The sequence below is a fragment of the Equus asinus genome, chromosome 2 (genome assembly GCF_041296235.1).
Source record: "Equus asinus isolate D_3611 breed Donkey chromosome 2, EquAss-T2T_v2, whole genome shotgun sequence".
NCBI classification, from domain to species: Eukaryota; Metazoa; Chordata; class Mammalia; order Perissodactyla; family Equidae; genus Equus; species Equus asinus.
This window is the reverse complement of record NC_091791.1, coordinates 101,654,248-101,673,475: the sequence shown is the minus strand read 5'-3', so window position 1 is coordinate 101,673,475 and position 19,228 is coordinate 101,654,248. Positions and strand designations below refer to the sequence as shown.

Here is a 19,228-nt window from a genome sequence, read left to right as displayed (position 1 = left end):
GATACCAGCTTCCCTGCCAAGAAGAAACCACTTTGCAAAACTTCTTTTGGGAAAGTTGGGCTCCTGACCACCCTCAGAGACGTGAACCAGCCTTTTCACCATGATACAACAGAAAGAACATGAGTTCTGGAGAAGACATTTATGGATATGGATATGAATCTATATCTTCAGCTGTGTGACCTCGGGCAAGTTACATAACCTCTCTGAGCCCCAGAGTCCTCATTTGTAAAACAGGAAGAATATCACTTATTTGAGCAGGATCACTGTTGGAAGAGTGCCTAGGAGAGAGCTTAACACAATAAATATTTCTTCTCTCTTTCTCTTGGCTTTGTTCCCTACTTGCTTGCAAATGCACACAGACAGACACACACAGTCTGTGAGTTTTCTCCCTCTTCCTATATAATACTGCATCTCTTCCCTCAAGGACAAATGTAAGACCCACATCCTTCTTGAATCCTTCCCCAGCATCCCTGGAATACAAGAATCTCTGCCCAGTACAGTCAGCACCAACCAGGAGATGGTGGCATATTGACATCTCCGCTCTAAGAAAACTTATTTATTTTATCCTCCCAGCTGGACTGAACATTCCAACTGCCCCTGGACCAAGTCCTGCCTCAGTATCTCTCTTCCTCCTCCATCCTCAAGTCACAGTGCTGGTCGCAGGGAGGCATGGCCAATGCACCTGTTACCTGCCTTTCACAAGGCCCAACATAGCATTATCTGTGCAAGCACCTCATATGTATTTTCATCTCAACAATACTGAATGTTTTCAAACTACTTTTGAGTTATTTCTGGCAAAGACTCAACTACCATAATATTGTCAGTAAAATCGTGTTGCTATGTGTTTCCCATGTCACATGTAAGGAAACTAAAAGAAAGAGCAAAGTGGTGACTCATCTCTGGTACGTCTCGGAGCAGCATCCAGACCTTGAGGTCCAGAAACCAGGCAAGTCCCCCCCCGGGTGCCGGCAATGACTTAGGAAGCAGCCCAGGGAGCAGAGAAGACAAAGGACTTGGGGTCTGAGCACGGGGTCCTGGTCCACACTTCACTCCTTCGAGCTGTGAGGCCTTGGGCAACTCACTCTCAGCTTCCTCAACAATAAAATGGGGCTGACAGCAATTGCTCCTTCACCTTCACACTGCATATCAAAGGAGCAGGTACTTCTGTGCCGTGGTTATACAGCACTATATCCATGCTGGTTATGAGAGCACATTACTCACGGAATTGGTCATGAGTCCCAAGAGGAAACATACCTGTGGGACTCTCATAACAACACAACACATGGTGACCACCCCTACTCTGTGTCCACCTGCAGGGCCCCACACAGATGCGTCCACTCATTTCACAATTCCACAGGGGCTTAGGGAGACCTAATAGGTGCCTGGCATTTCTAGGCACATCGATGAAAGTGTGAGTCCAGTACAACAGAAATAAGAAATTCCCTAAGATTCTGGAATGATGCAGAGCTACAGAAAAGAAAAGACCTAATATCTGTAAGGAACTTGCTACGTGCCAGGACTTCAAATGCATTCTCTTATCTGAGTCCCAAAACAAGCCTATGAGGGAGATGATGTTACCACTAGAGAAGGAACCAGCTCAAAGAGATTAGGTGACTTGACCACGGTCTTGCGGCCGGTAGCAGTCAAGCTGGGAATGGAGCCCAGACCTGATCGACGCCAATATGTGTCCTCAAACGCAATATGAGGCCTCTTCTCAATGCTTAACCAAAATAAGGAGGGGGAGGAAAGAAAATCTGAGTACAGCCCCATGCCTATGAAACCACTTCATAAATGCTGTTGATGATCTTTGAAAAGCCCACCATGGGCTCTCAAGCATGCCTAGTCACCGCCTGCAAGCAAGGCTCTCCAGAGATTGTGAGGTTCCAAGCAGAGATCTGCACCGTTGAGAGAGACAAAGGGGAACAGGAGTAAGGAAGGACAGGAGGAGAGGGAAAGAGCAGAAAGAGAGAAGGCTGCTTGGGCTGGGGAATGCAATTATTAATATTCTAAATGGAGTTCTGACTGCTTAAGCTTTATTTAAGAACATGCCTGACTATATAATTACAAGGCCTTAATTTGTTTTCTTTTACGCACAATAAATAAGGAGCACACGGTTGCTCTTTGCAAACACCACCTTTGCTGGCACTGACAGAGGCTCTTGATTGCAGATGGACAGCTGGCACATGGCAGGGCAGCCCCACTGCCACCTGGAGGTGGTGAGCTGCCCACCCCCTGGAGCATGGCTGGGCTCACCAGCTGTAGGAAAGGACAAGAGGACCAAAATGCCCTTCCACTTTTGGAGGAAGACATTGGGGTGGGTGGGTGTGAGGTCATCCTCCTTAGCTCCCCTGAGGAGCAGGCATTGCTAGAAACACCTGATTCTGAGCAGCACCCACATGATATGGAACCAGGCTCAAGGAGCATCAGGGGAGGTTTTTCAATCTCTCAAAGAAAGGAAGAAGCCTCCTTTCTATTGTCCTGTGGCTGTGCCGAACTCACAGGATGCCTTTGGGCTTCAGACCTAACCATGAGAAACAGGAAGCAAACGACCACACAGCCCCTCCACTGAGTCATCCATTCATTCATCCTCTGGCGTGTCTACTGTGCGCCAGGGCTGGCCAAGCTCTGGGTACCGGGCGGAGAGGGAAGAGGCAAAGGCGTATCTTCAGGGAGCTTTTGGCCCAGTAGGGACAACAAACATCACATGATTAAAAGTATAATTAAGAAATTCACATGTATACTTATTGGGATAAGTGCAATGGAAGAAAAAGAACAAGGACCTAAGGAGAGTGACAGGAACACCTTCTGGACTGGGGGGGGGGGCGGGGGCGGGGGTCAGTAATGGAAAGCTTTCGACTGACCCTCAAGCTGAAACTGGAAGGAGTAGGCACTAACCAGAGAGAGTGGGGATGGATGAAAGCCTTGCAACCGAGCCACCAGCACAGGAGAGGCCATGGCGGGGCAGGGAGTCGAGGCCCACACCTCGCTGTCCTACCCCGTTGCCACCCGCTGCATGCTCACCTGGTAGACCAAGGCAGCAAGTCTGGCTCTTAGCCTAAGAGCATCAGAGGCACATTTAAGGGGACCAGATTGAAATGTTTAAACTACCTCCTTATCAGCTGCATGGAAAGTGAATGTGGGGTAGGACGGAGAGTGGCAGCTCCAGGAGCCCCCTTAGGATGCTGTGACCCTTAGGACACAGGTATGTAGGAGAGGCTGGGGCCCTGTGTGGGGAGGTGCCAAGACCTCCCTCTGGAAGGAGGTGTGGAGGCATCAGACACCCACTGGCCAGCAGCAAATGGGGCACATAGGGAGGGGCCTTGTCCTTCTGCAGCCCTGACCCCCCTCCTGCTCTGACTCTCCCTAATACAAACAGCTCCTTGGAGCTCCACCGCCTTAGCGAGAGAGGTCTGAGATCACAGACCAACCTAGGAGACAGGAAAGCTGGAAGCAAAGCCTCTAACCTTTTTGTATGGCCCACTTACTGGCCACAGGGCAAGAGGATGGTGGGGGTCATGCTGTCAGCCTGATTCTAGGTTCAGTTGGGGGCCTGTGGTCTCTTTCACTGCCAGGCTTCCGGACATAGAGCACAGGACACCCTCTATCTGGAACAGTCCTCACCCAATACCCCACCCCACTCACCCCCACCAAGCCTCTTTCAGCTGCTGACTCACACCCACCCTCAGGTTTCAGATAGTCTGTCATCACTCCCAGGGGCGTTCCCTACTCTAACCCCCACCTTCCCCAAAGATACATCACCTGCCTTTGCTGAGCCTTTAGTCTCCATCGCATCACAGAGTAACTGCCTCTACCCTTTGCCTCTCTCTCCTGCCCCCAGACCATCCCACTGAAGCCAGAGACCTAAATGCCATTCACCTTTGCAGCTTTATCTGAGACAGCAGGACCTCAGTAGGTGTTCCCAGCAGGAATTAATGCATTCGTGTCTCAGGACAGCACCTCGTGACCACAAATGCCACTGTGAGTGGACCTTACATGGCTCTAAGGCACAAAACATCAAGGGTTAAACACCAGGCTAGGGGATGGGGGATGCTTGTCCCAAAGGAGGAGGCTGACATCATTTGCATCAGCAACATTCTTTATAACATCTTTATAATTTGATCTCCAAACCAAGATAGAGTCACATTTTTTGTCTCCATTTTTAGCCAAACCCAAGAGGATAAAGCATTTTGGTCAAGTTTGCCCAGAATCTAGTAATTTTGATGAGATCCCTTCAGCACATCCTACGGCAGCATCTGGAGGTTGGCAAGGAGATGACAACTCAGTATTGTCCAAACCCAGCAAATCAATTACAGACACAACGTCCCCTTGACTATCCTGTCAGGTGCTCAGTTCCACACTCATCAAAGTCCTTTCCAAACATTAGTCACTCAACCCTCACAATAACCCCATGGGGAAAGTGCAGACATAGGATTAGATCCACTTCATAGATGAAGAAAGAGGTGACAGGTGTAGGGGAGGAGGCTGCCTGTTTGCCATCTAAAGGGAACAGGTCAGCACCATTTCCACCTCCTCGTAACAACACATTGACCATCATCAAGGGATGAAGGGCAGCAGAAGGGCCAGACCACCACACCCCTGGTGACTTGGGCTTTTGGTTCAGGTTCCTAACAGGCTCATCGTAGGGTCCCTGAGGACTCCTGGGCCCTCTCACTCTGGAAAGTCCCATGAACTGAGATGACCCCAACCTCAGGTAACTCCAATTGGCAACAAAGGCCCCAGCTCAGGCAAAACGGATGCAGTCCACCATCGTGCAGAGAGAGCCAGGGGGGCCTAGAGGGTGCCTTATACCCCAGAAACAGGGGGGCCCTCAAGAGAATTCAACCCCTCAGCCTGTACAGACTGGCCCTTGCCAGATGCAAATAGGAAGAGAGTTATTCTGGGCAGAGGCTTCAAAATCATGGAAAAAGCCAGGGGCTTCATTAACCACGTTAAATAAATGCAGACGTAAACTCTGAGGTGGAGAGAAGACCAGACTCAAGGAGAAACATCTGTCTGGAAAAAGGATGGGACCCAGGGCTGAAGCAGGCAGCCAGGGATATTTGGGAACCAGAGAGTCACACGCTCTAAATCTGGCTCTTACATCTCCCACATGCCTGGCTCCAGGTCACTACTATCCCTTTTTTCTGTCTCAATTCCCTCATTGAGGATGACAATAATATACTAATAAAGCTCCTTCTGTGACAATAACAACACACTGAGACCTTCTATGAGTGGGCAAGGGAGCACAGCCTTGAGACCGCCCCAGAAGACTGGGAGGGGCTCCACTGGGTCCAACCAGCTCCCCAAGGTGGCTTTCTAATTCTCTTACCCCTTGAGTGTCTGCTCTCCCCATACACTGGGTCAGAATCCCAGAGAGCCTGAGATCCAGCTGCTTAGAGCTTGGGCTTCCGAATGCCTTTAACAAGGATGGAACTTCTGAGCCCCTGAAATAGCTTCCAGACTACAGGACAGACTGTTTCTCGGGCACCTACTATGTGCAGCCACTGAGGTACGTCTTTATGTTCCCTCTTTAATCCACACAAAAAGCCCTGTGAGGAGGGAATCATTTCCCAGGGTTCTGGGAAGGATACTGAGGCTCAACTCCTTGACCAAGAACTCAAATTAAATAGTTGGCAAGGTTGGAGTTCCAATGGCCACCTCCAAAGTGTGTGCTGTTTCCATTCCTTCATTTATGCCCTCATTTATTCCTTTAGTCAGTTATTCATTCCTCAAACATGCATTTAACAGTAAAGAAATGTGATTTCATAAGACCTAGTCTTTGCCCCCCAGGGAGCTTGCACGTCATGGGAAGACACACACCTTTCCACAGGTGTATTTCAGCTCTGACCTGGACTCCTCAGGTGGGTTTCAAGGTAAAGGTAGGGAGCAGTCCCTATTGGCAGCCAGGGATGAAGTCAGTCAGGGGCAGCACACAGCTTAGCCTCTCTCTGGGAGCCTCAGTGCCCTACCACCCCAGAACGGTCACAATGGCTGGATCGCCTGGAAGACCACCCAGAAAGGGCAGAGGCCCCTCAGGACCAAGGCAAGGCCCAAGAGACAAAGAAGTTAACTCGGGAATAAAAGAGATTTCTGCAAATCCATCAAAAAGAAACCAGGGAGAAAGAGACACGAGACTGCTGGCTAAGGAATGAAGAGGGACAAAAATTAATGATGACTCTGAAATAGCCATGAGACTAATCTCATTTTCCAAATCAGTCCTTAACAAGAAAAATGGAGGAAAAAAGATGTGGACAAATGGGAAGTAATGAAGCCTTGGGGGAGTGGGGAGAAAAAGACAAGAAAATCTATTGAGAATAATCAGGGATGGAAAATATGGGCACATGGTCCAATCCCCAAGGCTAGGAGCACGCAGCCCGGAGACCAGAGTGTTTACTCAGCATCAGACTGAGCCTTTAGAAGGCAAAGCTGACAAGGTTACAGGAAAACTCTTCAAGTTCAGTCCAGAGGACCCTAGAGAATGGAGATGATTGAAATCAAAAAGGACACAGCCTCTACAGTGAAGACAGGGCTTCAACTAAGAGAATTGCAAAATATCACAAACACAGTGGCCGGTGAGTGAGGTGAGTGAGGCAGACACTGAGTCTGCCCTGGGTGGATGAGAATGTTGTCCACAAAACAAAGTGAACAGAAAGAAATCATCAGTGGGGACAACAGTAATGCCAGGACCACAGGGAGTCTGGAGGAGAGACACAAATGGGCAAGAAAAAAGAAACTCAATTTAGGAAGTTTGCCACCTGTCTCACCAGGGAACAAGCAGAAAATCTTTGCAGGGCCCCAGAGAGGCGATCACCCAGGAGACTGAGGCTGTGAGTAGACTGGAAATTGACTTTCTTTGGAGGCAGTGGATAAAAGAGTGGAGGCTAAGAAATTCCAGGCTGAAAATCCGGAGCTTGGTGAATTCACCTTTTAGGTTCAACAGGAGCAAGAGGGATTCATTTAGAAGAGGAACAACAAAGGCTCTGCCTAGTGTCATCAGATGTCACAAGGGCTGAGATAAGGGAAGAAAGCAGGGACCAGGCACATCTACAGAAATAACACCACTCGACCAGTCTAGGAGGTGTCAAGTGTTGACGCTGCATACACAGGCACAAAACCTTAGGATGTCAGGGCAGGGGCCTGAAAGTTCATCTAATCTGGTCCACATCCCTACTTCCCCATTCCCATCCCCAGATTTTGTAATGGGATTTGCCACCTATAGACGTGGCCCTGCCTGGGACTGGGGCCAAAGACAGCCAGGGCTGGTGACAAGGAAGGCAGCCCCATGCTTCCTGGAAACAGGCAGGTGCGAGTCTGCTGCTCCACGTCCACACAGCATAAGCGTGGATTCATCTCCACCTGCTCGATCATCAGGCTCCATTCTCTGTGTTGAACACCCACTCTGTGTGACCCTCTGCTAACAGCCCTCTTGAGGACCAGCCAGCAAGCTAAGGGGCATTGCTCATTCACCGAGGCCCTTCCTGCCACAGGTGCAGAGCAGGACTTGGTTTCAGGCACTCCCTTGGTATCTCCCATGGTCCTTCTCCCAAAATGTCCCCCATCATGAGAAGTGCTGCCCTGAAGCTTACAGCCTGACCCTCTTCTCCTGTTGCGTTCAGAAGAACTGACACTAGCCCAGGCTGGACCTGCGCTGGCCCTGGCCAATGGACGGCAGAGTAGAGTTATTAAGAGGAAAGGCCCTGGAGCTCTAAAGGCAGGCCACCTACAGTTGGCTTCTGTCTCTGCCACTTAGAAGCTGTGTAAACTTAGGCAAGTCACTTAACATCTCTGTGCCTCAAACTCCCCATCTGTAAAATGGGGACAGTAATGGTGTCTACTTATTATTATGAGCATAAAATGACATATAAGGTGCATAGACGAATGCCTGGCATACAGTCAGTGCTTCATTGATGTCCTTGGAAGTCACTGCATTGGAATGCCTGCCCCTCCAGGGCAGTAGGGGGAGGAGAGGGCCAACATAAGCTGACAACAGCTTTCCTCTGGCCCTGCCCCTTGATGGCCCCAGGTGCCACCCTTCTTCCAGGAAGAATTTCCCAAAATGCAATGAGGCCAGGGATGGACCATTTATAGCACTGCCTCATTTTACTGATGTGGAAACAGACTAAATGAGTTACACAGCTTATCAAGGTCACAGAACAAGGCAGAGAAAGAGCAGCCATGTGCCAGGTGTGGTCACCCACCACCAGCAGAGCCACACAGTACCTCTCACAACTGAGAGCCACCCAGGTCCTGAGCCCCCCTCCACACTCATGTGGACCCAAGTCCAGCATCTCCTCCCCTCCTGGACACCACCCAGACGCACCTCTGCAAACAGTCCTGACTCAAGCTTCCCAAATCCTTAGATCTGCGAAATCCTACTCCACTGACAAATGGCTCCATTTCCAAATCCTGGTCCCTCGGAATCTTTCCAGTTTACCTGCTGACCAGACTTGATGGCCTGGAACCGTGAACATGTGTCTAAACAACTCTGGGAGAAATTCCAAATGGGAAAAGGGCTGTTCACATCCCACAGTGAGCAGTAGCCTGTGCCATAAGCAGGCCGTCCACCGAACCAAACCCACACCTCTTCCAAAGCCCAATGCCACTGTCACTTCCTCCGTGAGGCCTCCTCAGCTGCTCCAGCCCACCTGTGATCCACAGTCATACTTAGGGTCTAAACCAGCAGCCCCTCTACCACCTTGTGTTGGAACACTGGAGAATGTCCACCGCTTGTGCGGTGTGTCAAAGGTGTGAGCTGTATCACAAATAATCCTCAACCTCTGATAAAGAACCACTTGCCTACAATTTACTTCTTTATACATGTACATTAGAGAAGTTCAAAGGCATCCTGCACCCCTCTCCCTTGTGCTCTGAGACCCTTTCTCGAGTGGGAGAGAAAGGAACAGGATGACAGTCAAGGCACCAGGAGAGATTATGCATTCCCGGTAGCCCACCCACCCCACGCACTGGTTACAGCCACTGCCATTCCTGGTTTATCTTTTTCTTTTTTTACCATAACAGAAGTTTATTTCGTCCTCATACTGCATGTCCACAGAAGGTCAGCTGTGGCTTTGCTCCCATCATCTTCCCAGCGAGACTCAGGCTAATGGAACAGCCTCCATCTGGAACACTGGCATCCTCTGTCCCGTGGCAGAGGGCAAAGAGACATGATGGACCACACACAGGCTCCACTAAGGAGGGATGCAAGATACACACACGCATACATGCATGCACACTCATCAGTTTTATTGATGTATAATTCACATACCATACAACTCCCCCATTTAAAGTGTACAACTCAATGGTTTTTAGCATATTCACAGAGTTGTGTGACCATCACCATAATCAGTTTTTAGAACATTTTTCCATCACCCCAAAAAGAAACCCCATACCCAGTACATTTCTGATTTATCTTAACCACAGTGGAGATTATAAACTATGAAGGCATTCTTTTATGCCCATGAGAATATGGCATAATATAAATCTCATTTGTCACACCTGGAAGAGGAGTTTTTAAATGGCTGAGACCTGCTAGGTGTAAACCACACATCCCAACCACCATACATGTCTCTCTAGAACATCTTTGGACAGGGTTCTTAATTCAGGGTCCAAAGGAAGTCAGTCAATCCCTGAAAACGTGTGAGAAATGTGGTGTTTGTGTGTAGCTCTTTATGAGCAGAAATTCCATAGCTTCAATCATTTTCTCAAAAATAAATAAATAAAAAGATTAGGAGCCACTGTGCCAGCTTTGTCAAGGCCCCATGTTCCCCAAATAGATGGTAAGTTCTTTAAGGCCAGGAACCTAGTCTTAATACTTACATACACGCAGCACATTGTGGGAGGAAAATAGAGGGTGCATATTTATTCAGCTGCATACTGCGAAGGTGACTGTCACAATGTCGCCTAAAGAATAATGACAGCAATAACAGCTAACATAGATTGGGTTCTCATTATGGGCCAGACATTCTTCTCATATGCATTAACCCATATAATCTTGCTAACAACCATATTATCGCCATGTTCCAAGTGAGGAGATTAAGACACAGATACGCAGATATGTTAAGTAACTTGCCCAAGATACACAGATATATAGGATAGAGCCAGAATTTAAACTCAGACAGTGTGGTTCAAGAGCACATACTCTTGACTACTCATCAAAATAACCAAATTGGTTGATGAGATTTTTGTTAGAGGCAAGAGCTCAAGCACCAGGTTTGATGGGAGTTTCTGAGCAGGTAGAGCTGTATGAGAAGGAAGCTCAAGGAGATGAGTTGCCTTCACTGTACATTTCAGCACAGTGATGTTGTGATACGATTCTCTCCTATTTATACGTGTTACAATATCAATGCTTTGCATATAATATTTGCCCATGCATCCTTTCTTTCAAACAGGACTGTGATGTTTTTTGCCACAGACAGAAGTCTGAGGAGCTCTGGCTAGACAGGACTCAAGGAAACTCAACAGGATGACGTGGTGTAAAGATTGTCACACGGACAGTACCGAGACCTGGGTTCTAGTCCTGGCCCAGCTCTGAGCCATGTGATCTTGGTCAGAAGTCTTCTCCACTCTGGACATCCATCCTCTCATCCACAGAATGACCAAGTCAGACTAGAGTCACTTGTACATTCAACAAATAGCTACGGACCACTTGCCATGTGACAGGCATGATTCTAGGTGCTGGAGCTATAGCAGTGAGCAGCCAAGACCCTGTTCCAAGAAGTTTACATTCTAGTGGGGAGGACAGAGTGTAAACAATGAAGCACAAGACTGAACGAGATACTTTCAGACGGTCAAAAGTCACAGGGGCCGAGGAAACTCTTAAGCCACATGATGTAACAAAGAGTGATAAATGTGTAGGAGGAGAAAGACTACGAATATTGGGAGGTCACAGAGGCCTTGATAAGAAAGTGACGCTGGAGTGAATGATGAGAAAGAGGCAGATACACAGAGATTTGGGGCAGGGGATTCATCTGGGTCGGACGGATGGGCAAGTTCAAATACTCCAAGTGGGGAATGAGCTTGGCATCTTCAAGGGATTGAAAGGAGGTCCACAGGCCGAGAGCAAGGGGTAGGAGTAGAGAGAGTGAAGGGAGTAGACAGGGAGGTGGAAACCAAAGCAACGTGCATGTTGTGGCCCTGATAAGGGTTTAGCTTGCACTGTAAGTAAAGTGGGAAGTCACTGGAGAAGTCTAAGCAACAGAACAACATTCAAGGCTCAGAACAATCCTATGCAGTAGGGACTCTTACGTCCCTTCAAAGCTCATGGAAGTCCAGTAGCTTGCCTAAGATCCCACAGGAGGATGTGGAAGGTCTAGGATTTGAACCCTGACCTTTCTATCCCCAAAGCCTACACTACTGTTAGCTACACAGCGTTCAATGGTTATGTCCTCCACGTCGAACAGAGGAGGAAGGACACAGGTAGAGAAGCAGTGAGGGGACAAGTGGGCCAGTTACATCCCTTCAGGATTTAAGAAAAGTCTCAAGGCAGAGGTAAGGGGCAGGCAGGAAGCAGTCTACGAATGGAACCCAGAATGGAGGTTATTTCAAGGAGAAGAAACATTGAGTGATTTACAACACATGGCAAATAATCTCATCATGTTTCCATCCCAATAATCTCAGCCATGTCCTGAAAGGGCAGAGACTCCGGCCACGTCCTCTTTCCTACCTGCCCAGCGTTACTGACTATAACACAGTTGACACAATCATGCCCAAATCAGGACATTCTCCCCGTCCACACCCCTCACACTCCCAAACAGGTCAGCTCAGGGCTGGCTGTCTCAGCTGAAGATCAAGTATACCTTTGCTTACAACAGAGAGGAGTAACTTAATGTGGCATCCAGAGCTTTGGGGGGAAAAGCAAGAAACTGAACACAAGAGAGATCCCACCACAACAACTCTAAGGGATTCAATAAACTCTTTTATTTTTGGCTTGCTGGAATTTTACATTGCATATTCTTGGAAATAAGTGGGTCATAGACTAATGCTAAGAAATGTTTCATAATAAAGATATTCAGGTTGTAACGTAACTGTTGTTATAGGATTTGACCTAAATAGGAAAAGAAACTCAACAGAGCTTTCTCAACAGAGCTCTTTGAGGATGGATGGTGCTAAGTTCCCAGGGGAAAGAGCAGCTCTCTCTAATAAAACTTAAAGACTCCACCCCTCCCATAAGGCGTTCTTGCTGTGAAAACTAGAGAGAGAGATGAAACACGCCTGGGACGTAGGAAAGGCCATGGACTTCAGAGTCGAAGGGATCAGAGTCCAAATCCTGGCTGTTCCACTAACTACTGTGTGACCTCGGGGGAACTCAGTCATGACTTCTGCGCCTCAATGTTCTCATCTAGGAAATGGGGGTAGAGGAACCCTAACTCACAGTTATTGTGCAGAGTGAGATCGTATTTAGAAAAGCCCCAGGCACGGTCCTTGGCACACAGTAAGTTCTCCATCAACACTAGCTTCCCTCTTCTCTTTTGATACCAGCATTTTTTATACAATTTTCCAGAGCTTAATAAATTGCTTCAGTGAAAAACTTGCCCCTTGTGTCCCACGAGACATAGCAGAGAGGTTCCTAGAAAGAGAATCAGAGGACTTCTTGGAAGTTCCACTTCTGTTACTTACAAGTCAGACCCTCCCTGGGCTGTCTCCTAACCACACTCCCCCACCCAGGATGGCAATGCGAATTAAATGAGATAATGTATGAGAAAGCACTTTTTGAAAACCATCAAGTGCACTACAGATGAGGGAAAGTACTATCTTTTGAGTGCAGTCCATAGACAGACATCGACGTCGGTCTACTTATGGGGACCCCAGTGGAGCTCCAGCCAGTGTGTGAGCCACGCCAGAGAAAACAAACCCCAAAAAGGAAGCACGAGCCAGCTGCGGAGGACACAGTCCAAGTTCAATCGTGCGGGTGGATGTGGTTTCAAATCAGATGGAAATAAAGTGTAAGCTCATTAGTTGCAATTGCTTGGGTCCTTTCTAAAACTAACAGCATTAAGAGGGGTCTCCACAGGGTCCAGAGCAGGGGACTAAATGGAGAGAACAGAGAGTCTATCCAGTTTCTTCATCAGTGTTCAAGGAAGAAGGACACCAGGGATGGCAGATATGACTGTTCCAGCCACCAGGGAGATGGACTGCACTGTAGGACAGAAATTCAGCTTTTCCGAGATAAAGTAGTGGCCACCTAAAGCCCTCCTCTTTGATTCTCTTATCGCCACCACCAATAACAACAATAGTTGCTATCATTACTAGCAACTGCCATTTCTGAACCCTGTTTACCAGGCACTGGGCTAAGTGCTGTCTGTGCCTCCTATCATTTAATCTCCACCACAGCCCATGCCTAGGGCGCTGTTATTACGCCCATTTTACAGATGAACAAATAGCTATTCCAAGTATCAATCTGGAAAATCTTTATCCTTAAGAATCTTTAATGCAAAATCCTTAAGCTCAGGGAAAGGACATATAGGTCAAGAATATTCCAGTCTCTCAAAGAATTTCCCTTGATGAACATAAATCAATATTTTACTTTTTCATCTTCAATAAAAGATGGAGAAAACTGACGTGGTCAAGAGGAGATGGTCAGTCACACGTAAACCTTGAAGTAGGATCCAAGAGTCCGAATCTCCAGGCTTCTTTGTGGCAGACAACTTGGCTTTAACATCATTGCTTCCTTTTTAGGCCTAAAAAGAATTACACTGACTAATGCGACAGCAGCTTCAGGTGGGGGACAATGGAACCAATCAGAACAATTTGGACAACTTGACATCGGATAGGGCACAGTGATTTCACTTCCTGCGTCTTATTCTGTACATAAGGGAGAAGAAAAGACTTCTCAGCCATCACCCTAAAAAAAATTAGAAAGAAAAAAGCCGCCAAGCCAGGGCTCGGCAATTAGTGTTGGAGTAAGTGATCATCTTGTGATTGCTCAGCTGGGGCCTGAAGACTTGTAAATGCATTTAGAGGCCAGAAATAGAAGATGTTGTGAGAGAGAGTAGAGAAACCTGGCCCATTTGCCAGGAGAAAATGTCCTGAACTGCCGGGAAATTCACTCAGTCAGGATTTAGGGCGTGTCTTCATAAATGGGAAAAGTTAATAAATAAACCCAGGGATGAAGCCAGTGCCTACGCCTCGACCTCTTGACTCTTCTCTCTATGACTCAGGCTCCTCTGGAAGCCCCGCTGTGCCTGTTGGAGCCCCTCGACCACGTGCTGACCTTCTCACATCAAGCTGAGCATCCAACTCACCCAGTATGTAGTCAGGCCTAAATTGGGCATAGACTGACAGTGACCCATCCTTCTTGCTCCTGATCCCCCTGCAGCCCACAGCAAACACTTTGACAAGAGCTAGTCAATGTGTCCAGGAGAAAACAGGGCCCAAGGTCACGGGCAGGCTCACTGGCGTCATCAGAACCTACTCCAAACAGACTCCTCCTGCCCCCAAAGCCTTGGGAACCTTGCAAAGCCTCACCCGCCTGTCACTGCCACAACCCAGCAGACCCCAGATCATCCCCAAAGAGACAGGGGGTCAAAGCCCTCTTCCAGGATCTCCAGGGTAAGTCAAAGACCTATTCCAGTACATCCCACTTCAGAGACACCCGTAACCCGAGGCAGCCCCCACTCCCACTTCCGTGGCCTGTAGAAACACGATGGGTCTCTGAAGCCCTCTTGATTTCCCCAAGAGCTATGGGTAACACAACACCCTAGCCTCTGAGCATCCAGCCATTGTCCTCAAAGAGGACAAAGCTTCTCCCATGTTGACAGCTTCTCTCCCCCAAATGTGACCCCAGACCACAAACTGGCACTCCATACATCATATTCTACCCACGGAGTGGGTTTTTTGGCCCATGGAGTTGATAGGTTTATTTTTAATTGCCTGTATTTAAAACTTGAGAGGTTTCACTGGACCTCCAGCTCTTCCTGAATAAACAGTGAGTCTGGCAACACGAGGCCCCACCTCCACACAGCAGCCATCAGCTGGAAGTGCTCACTGGCTGCCCCTTTCCAGGGCACATGTGGTCCCCAGCCCCTGCTGTCCCCACCTGGTCCGCCGTAGGCATTTCAGCTTCATGACCCTTATATGAGTCAGCATGAACAGGGAAACTTCTCAGAGGTCAAAAGTTCCTCCCCCTGGGATACTTTAATGTGAAACTCAAATCCCTAATAAAATAAACACCTGGAACATCTGGTCCAAGGCCCTCCTCTGCTCCCAGCTACACCCCCCAGCTGCAAAGAACCCACATCAGGAGAATCCCACCACAGAGGCTCAACTAGGGCCAGCGGGCGAGAGCTACATGACACAGTTGAGAGGGAGGTCTCGGTCCCCAGCAGCGAAGACATGGGGCCCTGAGCAACGGCCGTACAGTATGCTATTTCCAGAGGGAGGAAAGAAAGTTCAGCACAAGACAGGGGTGGCCATAAGGGATAAAAAAAATATTTATCGAGCACCCACTATGTGCTCGGGAAAAGACGCAGAAGCCTGGGGGTGAGGCCAGGACCCCACAGAAGAGAAACGACTCCCCACCACAGTGCTCCATGATGTCTTCTCTTTCTGCACCTCCCCTCCCTGCCACTTTCCAAGAGCTGCCCTTGGATGGCCTGCCTCTCCCATGAGATTCCTCCCCACCCAGGCTGCCCTTCCATTATCAAATGCAAAGCGCTTCCACCAGTGCAATTCTCAAGCGGCCAAAGGCAAGACTCGGTGCATATCATTCCTCCATTTTCTCCCCAAATACAAGACTCCACTCCCCTGGTTCCTGCGGAATCTCTGCTCTTGGGGAACATGCCCAGTAGATGTCCAAGATGGCCACTAGCCTCAAAGAAGAGCTGACTGGACAGCAAGCACCCCCCGCAGATGCAGTGGATTGGTGCTTCCCCTGATGGCTCGCCCTAGGCCTCCTTCGAAGCCCACCTTCTCCCCAAGACGTGGCGATCCTCCAGCTGAATCTGAGGCTTCAGCCCAGAACCTGGCTTGAAGAGGAAGCACCAAGCTCACGCAATTCCACCCCCAGGTCTAACCAGAGCCAACCCTGAGGAGGCCCCTCCACCATCAGACATGGCAGGTAGGCAGAGGGGAGGGGTGGGGAAAGGGAGGCACTGGCAGACAGGAGTCTCACCAGAGCCATGTGACCTCCAGCTTGTCCCAAAGCTGTGTGACCTTCTATACACTTGTCTCCACTTCTCAGGGCTCTTCTCCATTGAACCCAGGATCTATTTAGACGTAACACTTGGTCTAGTCCTGCTTTCCGTCTTCTTCCAACCCCAGACCCCGACACACATACACACTTGTGGACCTACAAATGGCCTTAAAAGTGTAACAGTCACATCATATGCTACACTTACATGTGGAATTTCCTACCATTTACATTCTCATAAATTGCAAACTTCATCATGGAAAGTGAACAAACTTGGGATTCAGGAGAACCTCCCTCTACGCCCTGGTTCTAGGCTTTCTTTCCAACAGGAAACTTAGAGATCATCAAATCCAAAATGCTCATTTTAAGAGGCAAAATCGGAGGCCCACAGAAGTTACCGGACTTGCCCCAGGGCGCACCGCGGCAAAGCTTAGGTCTAGATCTCAGGTCTCCAGCTCCCTGGCCCAGGACTCTCTCCCTGCCGTGGGCCCCCCACCCACCCGCCCACTCCCTGTGGCCCAGCACCCAGCTCTACTCACATATAGCGCAAGTGGGGGTTCTTGGCAAAGGCTCTGGGTTGGATGCTCCGAAGTCCTGAGTTCTTGATGGTCCTGGAGAGAGAGAAAAAGATGGTCGGCAGAGCTTAAGGGAAGGGGGACACTTCCTCCGGTCTAAGGCTGACAGGAGGTCAGGGCTAGACTGGCCCTGCAGCTGCATCTGTGAACTGAATCCCTTCTTCATTGTCAGCCATCACTGGGTGGTCCAATCGGGGGTGTTCGGGGAGGGGGGAGCATCCGGGCTCACACCCCACTGGGACCTGGGGGAGGGTTCAGGATGTGAGTGGGCAGGGCTGGCAGCTGTCCTCCACCCATCCTGGCCAGTAGGTATGGGCAGAGCTCCTGCTCACAGATCTGGTCCAGCAACCACAGGGCTGCTGCCCGCTTTGAGCCATCTCCCTCCCTCCACCCCAAATCCCCCACCGCCACTAGCACTAAGGTCCAAAGGAGGAGGTGGCTGGGAAATCGCATACTCTATGGGGACCATGAGTCAAGCACAGGGCTGAGGAAAGAACACTAGCCTGGGAGACCTGGGTTCAGGTCCTGCCTTGAAACCCTATGCACAGGGTGAGACCTCACACGACCCCCTTACCTCTGGAGGCTACGGTGGAATGTGGGAGTGAAACGGGGAAGGCTTTGAAGCCCCTGGCATTCTCTAAGTGGGCGGTGCCAACTCTATTAAAAGAGGACCCCCTCACAGGGGAAGTGCAGACAGCAGCCCAGCAGGGCCCATCACTCGGCCCCGGAAGGTGGACAGGTGGACCCCCACCCCTTCCACTGGGCGAGGCCCCTCCCGTGACCTGGCGCACTCACAGCTTTTGGAGGCCAGTGTAGAGCTCCATGTCCACGGCGTTGAGCGTGTGCAGGCCGCGCCAGTTCTCTATGTGTCTGCAGGGGAGGAGGAAAGGCAGGGTTCAGGTCAGCGGAGGGGCCCAGGGAGATGCACCGGCTTTAGAGCCAGAGGGACCTGGGCTGGAATCCTGGATTGGCCACATGCGAGCCAGGCCTCCTGCCAAGTCACCAAATCTCTCTGAGCCTCAGTTTCTTCCTCTGCACAGTGGGGTGTACACCACCTGCCCACCAGGGTCGTTGTTAGGACCAAAGTGCCTGGCCCTTGGACAGCACTGAATGTCCCCCCTCGGCTCCAGAAAGACTCTACTCTTTAAAGACTTGATACCCAACCTCCCTGTGGGTCTTCCTGACTTCTTCTTTCTGTCCCCTCTCCTTCATTTTCATCTTTAGGATTTCCTAAGCAAAGGCTCATTTTCTCAGTTCCTGCCCATAATAATGACAATACAAATGACTCGGTAACAAAAAGGGGTGCGAGAGTGGCTTGCTGGTGGGCACGACTTTTGGGTAGGAAAAGGCAGGAGGAACACACACCTTCCTCAGGGTCCCCAAGGGTCCAGACACTGAAGTCTCAACTTGGGTGACCACGGCCCAATCCATATGGAGTTCAAGAACACCAATGGCTTGTTTTGGCAGAACTGACTCCACAAGGGAAGGGACAACCAAGGGACCAGGGAGGCTCCACAGTGTCACGGAAAGTATGTGAGAGTGGCAGTCAAGGAGTCCAACGCTAGCTTCATCTCTGTGATTTAAGAAGCCAGTGGCTGTGAGCGAGAGCTTTGAGCGAGAGCTTTGACCTCTCTGGGCCTCTCGCATCTTCCTTTGTAAAGGAGGAGGGTTGCACTAAATGGACAGTTTCTGGCCCCTTCTCATCACAAAGATCTCCTTTCAGAACTTCCTCCCAAAAGAGATCTCAAGTTTCAAGAGGCTTGTGTGGAGCAAGCACACTACATTTATTAAGTAATAATTAATTCATCTTCTTGGATTTATTAATCAAAGATGTAAATCACCGTTAACCAGAGCTTTTCATCAACAGATATAAACCAGCCCTAACTTGCCCAGTGGATAAATTCCACCCCAAAGCAAAGGAACTCGCCTTGCTTACAGAAAGTTCTGTAAGCATGGGAGGGCTTGTCATGGGTATGGCTTTGATTTCTGTTAGGTATTTTGTTTTGTTTTTGATATTGACAAAACTCCAGGGACAAACATCCTCCACTACTGCTTTTGGGGTCCCAAAGTTGAGAATCATCAGACCAATGATGACCAAGCCCCTTTCCAACTCCACAGCTGTGCCAGAGGCTACCGTTCAGACACAGCTGCCATCCCAAGGAGCTCCAAGGGGACAAAGCCTTCCACTGTCCACCCAGCCCTCCCGAGATCCGACTCTCCCATCAGTGCCCCCGAGGGCCCGGCACCCTCTTTAGCCAGGAGTGCAGACGGGTGACAGCTCACCCTAGGACGGAGTTACTGGAGGCCCACTCAGGCCAAAAAAGTGACAGCCACCTTCCCCAGACATCTCCTCTCTGGCCCCAGCGCACCCGCGGCGCTGCCATCTGCCACCGAGTGAGCCAGAGCCAGAAAGGCAGCAGGGTGGCAGTGGCCAGGGCCCCTGGAAGCATTTCAGAGCCACACAGTGACAAGGTATGCCATTTTGTACCACATTCTCTCGGAGCCCCGCTGAGCAGCCAGACACACT

At 49.6% G+C, this 19,228-nt stretch overlaps 1 protein-coding gene across 8 annotated transcripts in view; it reads right to left on the bottom strand.

The window, feature by feature from the left end:
* The window catches only part of NTRK3 (neurotrophic receptor tyrosine kinase 3), a 367,286-nt gene that overhangs the window by 281,265 nt on the left and 66,793 nt on the right, over positions 1–19,228 (bottom strand). For all 8 annotated transcript variants that reach the window (XM_044761568.2, XM_070495631.1, XM_070495638.1 and 5 more), the window contains 2 exons: positions 17,497–17,571; positions 16,666–16,737 (listed from right to left, as the gene is read on the bottom strand). In XM_044761568.2, the coding sequence (XP_044617503.1) occupies positions 16,666–16,737; positions 17,497–17,571 (147 nt within the window). The remainder of the gene's footprint in view (positions 1–16,665; positions 16,738–17,496; positions 17,572–19,228) is intronic.